General features: G+C 46.6%; 1 protein-coding gene across 1 annotated transcript in view; it reads right to left on the bottom strand.

Moving 5' to 3' along the window:
* Positions 1-3,155, bottom strand: part of LOC127919280 (centrosomal protein of 89 kDa-like) — a 14,050-nt gene extending 10,895 nt beyond the window's left edge. Inside the window, exon 1 of the mRNA XM_052502796.1 lies at positions 3,144-3,155. Coding sequence (XP_052358756.1) covers positions 3,144-3,155 — 12 coding nt within the window. The remainder of the gene's footprint in view (positions 1-3,143) is intronic.
* Between the last annotated feature and the right edge of the window lie 3,006 nt (positions 3,156-6,161).

Raw genomic sequence — 6,161 nt, 5'->3', positions numbered from 1 at the left:
ACCAGGATGGGTTGATAATAATATGACCAGGATGGGTTGATAATAATATGACCAGGATGGGTTGATAATAATAGACCAGGATGGGTTGATGATATGAACAGGATGGGTTGATTATATGACCAGGATGGGTTGATAATATTATGACCAGGATGGGTTGATAATATGACCAGGATGGGTTGATAATAATATGACCAGGATGGGTTGATAATATGACCAGGATGGGTTGATAATAATATGACCAGGATGGGTTGATAATATGACCAGGATGGGTTGTTGTTAATATGACCAGGATGGGTTGATAATAATATGACCAGGATGGGTTGATAATATGACCAGGATGGGTTGATAATAATGACCAGGATGGGTTGAAATAATATGACCAGGATGGGTTGATAATAATATGACCAGGATGGGTTGATAATAATATGACCAGGATGGGTTGATAATAATATATGACCAGGATGGGTTGATAATAATATGACCAGGATGGGTTGATAATAATATGACCAGGATGGGTTGATAATAATATGACCAGGATGGGTTGAATAATATGACCAGGATGGGTTGATAATAATATGACCAGGATGGGTTGATAATAATATGACCAGGATGGGTTGATAATAATATGACCAGGATGGGTTGATAATAATATGACCAGGATGGGTTGATAATATGACCAGGATGGGTTGATAATAATATGACCAGGATGGGTTGATAATAATATGACCAGGATGGGTTGATAATAATATGACCAGGATGGGTTGATAATATGACCAGGATGGGTTGATAATAATATGACCAGGATGGGTTGATAATATGACCAGGATGGGTTGATAATAATATGACCAGGATGGGTTGATAATAATATGACCAGGATGGGTTGATAATATGACCAGGATGGGTTGATAATAATATGACCAGGATGGGTTGATAATAATATGACCAGGATGGGTTGATAATAATATGACCAGGATGGGTTGATAATATGACCAGGATGGGTTGATAATAATATGACCAGGATGGGTTGATAATAATATGACCAGGATGGGTTGATAATAATATGACCAGGATGGGTTGGACCAGGATGGGTTGTTAATAACATGACCAGGATGGGTTGATAATAATAATATGACCAGGATGGGTTGATAATATGACCAGGATGGGTTGAATAATATGACCAGGATGGGTTGATAATATGACCAGGATGGGTTGATAATAATATGACCAGGATGGGTTGATAATAATATGACCAGGATGGGTTGATGATATGACCAGGATGGGTTGATAATAATATGACCAGGATGGGTTGATAATATGACCAGGATGGGTTGATAATATGACCAGGATGGGTTGATAATATAACCAGGATGGGTTGTTAATATGACCAGGATGGGTTGATAATAATATGACCAGGATGGGTTGATAATATGACCAGGATGGGTTGATAATAATATGACCAGGATGGGTTGATAATAATATGACCAGGATGGGTTGATAATATGACCAGGATGGGTTGATAATATTACCAGGATGGGTTGATAATATAACCAGGATTGTGCCTTTGTCTTCTGGACAACGAAAGTTGATATGAAAACCAATGGAACAGGAGAGAAATGGCATTGGGGTGGGTCTCTACAGAAAGAAAGAAAATCATTCAAAAATACTTCCCTAGAAAGCTCGACTTCGCCACAGTGGAATCAGGGATCAGTAAGCTTCTTTAAAAACAATACCTGTAGATTGATTCAGATCACAAGCTCGTAGGCATATGCCTATTGGGAAGCCCGCAATTTGTGCCGGGCAGGAGGTAATAAACCTAGCTGATTACTGAGTTGAGGCTGTCAGTGAAAAGCATCTCAGATATTGAGAAGATAATGTGTCTCAAGTATAATTTATAATGTTGAGAAAAGGGGGAGGGGTGTGTGGCGAACCAGTCTCTCCACAACGGCCTCCGCCCCGTCTCTCTCCGCTACGGCCTCCGCCCCGTCTCTCTCCACAACGGCCTCCGCCCCGTCTCTCTCCACTACGGCCTCCGCCCCGTCTCTCTCCACTACGGCCTCCGCCCAGTCTCTCTCCACAACGGCCTCCGCCCCGTCTCTCTCCACAACGGCCTCCGCCCCGTCTCTCTCCACTACGGCCTCCGCCCCGTCTCTCCACTACGGCCTCCGCCCCGTCTCTCTCCACAACGGCCTCCGCCCCGTCTCTCTCCACTACGGCCTCCGCCCCGTCTCTCCACAACGGCCTCCGCCCCGTCTCTCTCCACAACGGCCTCCGCCCCGTCTCTCTCCACTACGGCCTCCGCCCCGTCTCTCTCCACTACGGCCTCCGCCCCGTCTCTCTCCACTACGGCCTCCGCCCCGTCTCTCTCCACTACGGCCTCCGCCCCGTCTCTCTCCACTACGGCCTCCGCCCCGTCTCTCTCCACTACGGCCTCCGCCCCGTCTCTCTCCACTACGGACTCCGCCCCGTCTCTCTCCACTACGGCCTCCGCCCCGTCTCTCTCCACTACGGCCTCCGCCCCGTCTCTCCACAACGGCCTCCGCCCCGTCTCTCTCCACAACGGCCTCCGCCCCGTCTCTCTCCACTACGGCCTCCGCCCCGTCTCTCCCCACAGCCTCCGCCCCGTCTCTCTCCACAACGGCCTCCGCCCCGTCTCTCTCCACAACGGCCTCCGCCCCATCTCTCCACTAACCTCCGCCCCGTCTCTCCACACTACGGCCTCCGCCCCGTCTCTCTCCACAACGGCCTCCGCCCCGTCACTCTCTACCACAACGGCCTCCGCCCCGTCTCTCTCCACTATACACGGCCTCCGCCCCGTCTCTCTCCACTACGGCCTCCGCCCCGTCTCTCTCCACTAACGGCCTCCGCCCCGTCTCTCTCATATTACCTCCACTAACCTCTTCCCCATCTATACATAGTCACTAACTCTACCTACATATTACCTCAATTACCTCCACTAACCTCTACCCCCATCTATACATAGTCACTAGCTCTACTCTCCATATTACCCCAATTACCTCCACTAACCTCTACCCCCATCTATACATAGTCACTAACTCTACCTACATATTACCTCCACTAACCTCCCCCCATCTATACATAGTCACTAACTCTACCTGCATATTACCTCAATTACCTCCACTAACCTCTGCCCCCATCTATACACAGGCCTCACCCCGTCTCTCTACCTACGGCATATTACCTCAATCCTCCACTAACCTCCCCCATCTATACACAGTCACTAACTCTACCTACATATTACCTCCACTAACGGCCTACCCCCATCTATACACTACGGCCTAACTCTACCTACATATTACCTCCACTAACCCTTCCCCATCTATACATAGTCACTAACTCTACCTACATATCTACCTCAATTACCTCCACTAACCTCTAAAGTCTCTCTATATAGGGAATAGGCCCCATAGGGCTCTCTCTAAAGTAGTCCACTAACCTCTACCCCCCATAGGGCTCTGGTCTAAACATAGTGCACTATGCTCTAATAGGGTGCCATAGGGCTCTGGTCTAAAGTACCTCCACTATACCTGCTATAGGGCTCTGGTCTAAATAGTCACTAACTCTACCTGCCATATTACCTGGTCTAAAGTAGTACCCTATATAGGGAATAGTGCACTAACTCTGGTCTAATATTAGTGCACTAATAGGGTGCCATAGGGCTCTGGTCTATACATAGTCACTATGTAGGGAATAGGTGCTATAGGGCTCTGGTCTAAAGTAGTGCACTATGTAGGGAATAGGGTGCTATAGGGCTCTGGTCTAAAGTAGTGCACTATGTAGGGAATAGGGTGCTATAGGGCTCTGGTCTAAAGTAGTGCACTATATAGGGAATAGGGTGGCATAGGGCTCAGGTCTAAAGTAGTGCACTATATAGGGAATAGGGTGCCATTCGGGACGCATTCCCAATTTCACCATCAGTCAGAATGTTAGCAAATATGACAAGGCTATTATAAACCTCCCCTTCCCCTGTCCAGACACCGCAGCAGGGGACGAAGAGAAGGAGGGAAAGAGAGAGAGAGGCAGAGAGAGAAAGAGGCAGAGAGAGAAAGAGGCAGAGAGAGAAAGAGGCAGAGAGAGAACGAGGCAGAGAGAGAAAGAGGCAGAGAGAGAAAGAGGCAGAGAGAGAACGAGAGGCAGAGAGAGAGAGGCAGAGAGAGAAAGAGGCAGAGAGAGAAAGAGGCAGAGAGAGAAAGAGGCAGAGAGAGAAAGAGGCAGAGAGAGAGAGAGGCAGAGAGAGAAAGAGGCAGAGAGAGAAAGAGGCAGAGAGAGAAAGAGGCAGAGAGAGAAAGAGAGGCAGAGAGAGAAAGAGGCAGAGAGAGAAAGAGGCAGAGAGAGAACGAGGCAGAGAGAGAAAGAGGCAGAGAGAGAAAGAGGCAGAGAGAGAAAGAGGCAGAGAGAAAGAGGCAGAGAGAAAGAGGCAGAGAGAGAACGAGGCAGAGAGAGAACGAGAGGCAGAGAGAGAACGAGGGCAGAACCAAGAAACCTACTTTTGCAGAGAGAGAGTGAATCAGAGGAGAGAGAAAGAGGCAGAGAGAAAAAGGCAGAGAGAGAAAGAGGCAGAGAGAGAAAGAATTCAGAGAGAGAAAGAGGCAGAGAGAGAAAGAGGCAGAGCGAGAGAGAGGCAGAGACAGGAAAAAGAGGCAGAGAAAGAGAGGGGCATAGAGACAAGGAAGGCAGAGGCTCTGAGAAAGAGGGGCAGATAGACCTAGAAGGCAGAGAGAAAGAGGCAGAGAGTGAAAGAGGGAAGGGCTCTGAAAGTAAGGCAGAGATAGACAGAGAGGCAGATAGAGGCAATCCCCTGAAAGATCAGACAGAATGAGAGGCAGACTGACTCAGAGGCAGAGAGAGAGAAATATCACTCATTCCCAGATGGAAGAGGCAGAGAGAAGAGAGAGAATTAGACCAGGCCTTACAAAGGGCTCTGGTCTTAAGGCAGTAGTGAACTATAGAGAGAGAACGAGAGGCAGAGAGAGAGAACGAGAGGCAGAGAGAGAATAGAGCAGAGATAGAATAGGGTCAAGAGAGTACCACTATATAGGGATAGGGCTCTGGTCTAAAGGCAGAGAGCACTATAGGCAGAGAAAAGAGGCAGAGGAGAAAAGAGGCAGATAGAGGCAGAGAAAAAGAAGTGACAAGGCAAACCCTATAACCTACTTTTGCTCATGGTTTCTGGGTCCTTCAGAGCTATCAGGGAATGTGACATCTTTACCCAGACAGTCAGTTCCTCAGACAAATGGACAGACTGAACTCAGAGGAGCTTTTAAATGGAAACATCTAATTCCCTGGAAACAGAGCTAACTTTTGACATCCTTCCTGGTCCAAAGTAGTGCTACAGTAATTAGGACAAAGGGTTTCATTCTAAAGTAGAGCTACTATATAGGGAATAGGGTGCATAGGGCAGACGTGGTCTCAATTAACTCATCACTAGAATATCCTCTTCGTCCCAAATGGAACATTAGTCCTACATAGTGCACTACACTTAAGACCAGGCCTTACAAAGGGCTCTGGTCTTAAGTAGTGCACTATAGGGAATATCTGCCATGGGCTCTGGTCTAAAGTAGTGCACTATATACAGAGTCACTAACTCTACCTGCTATATTACCTAAAAATTTGGGAACCTCCACTAACCTCTTTGAAAAAAGAGTGTTTTACTATATGGTTATGAAACATCTGTTGAACCTCAGCTTCCTCTGGAAAACAGACTATATTAATTATGGAAACAGGAACCTCAGCTCTGGTTATATTAATTAGTCTGTTGAACTATTCCTCTGGAATACAGGCTATATAATTTGGTTGAACCTCAGCTTTCTGGAATACAGAGCTATATTAATTAAAACATGAACAGCTTCCTCTGAAAGATTTTTAAAAAACAAGTGTTTTACCTTTCCTCTGGAAAACAGAGCTGTATTAATTATGAAACATCTGTTGAACCTCAGCTTCCTCTGGAAAACAGAGCTATATTAATTATGGAAACATCTGTTGAACCTCAGCTTCCTCTGGAATACAGAGCTATATTAATTATGGAAACATCTGTTGAACCTCAGCTTCCTCTGGAATACAGAGCTATATTAATTATGGAAACATCTGTTGAACCTCAGCTTCCTCTGGAATACAGAGCTATATTAATTATGGAAACATCTGTT

This window comes from Oncorhynchus keta, unplaced genomic scaffold (genome assembly GCF_023373465.1).
Source record: "Oncorhynchus keta strain PuntledgeMale-10-30-2019 unplaced genomic scaffold, Oket_V2 Un_contig_16229_pilon_pilon, whole genome shotgun sequence".
In the NCBI taxonomy this organism is placed as follows: Eukaryota; Metazoa; Chordata; class Actinopteri; order Salmoniformes; family Salmonidae; genus Oncorhynchus; species Oncorhynchus keta.
This window is presented reverse-complemented; position numbering and strand designations above follow the sequence as displayed.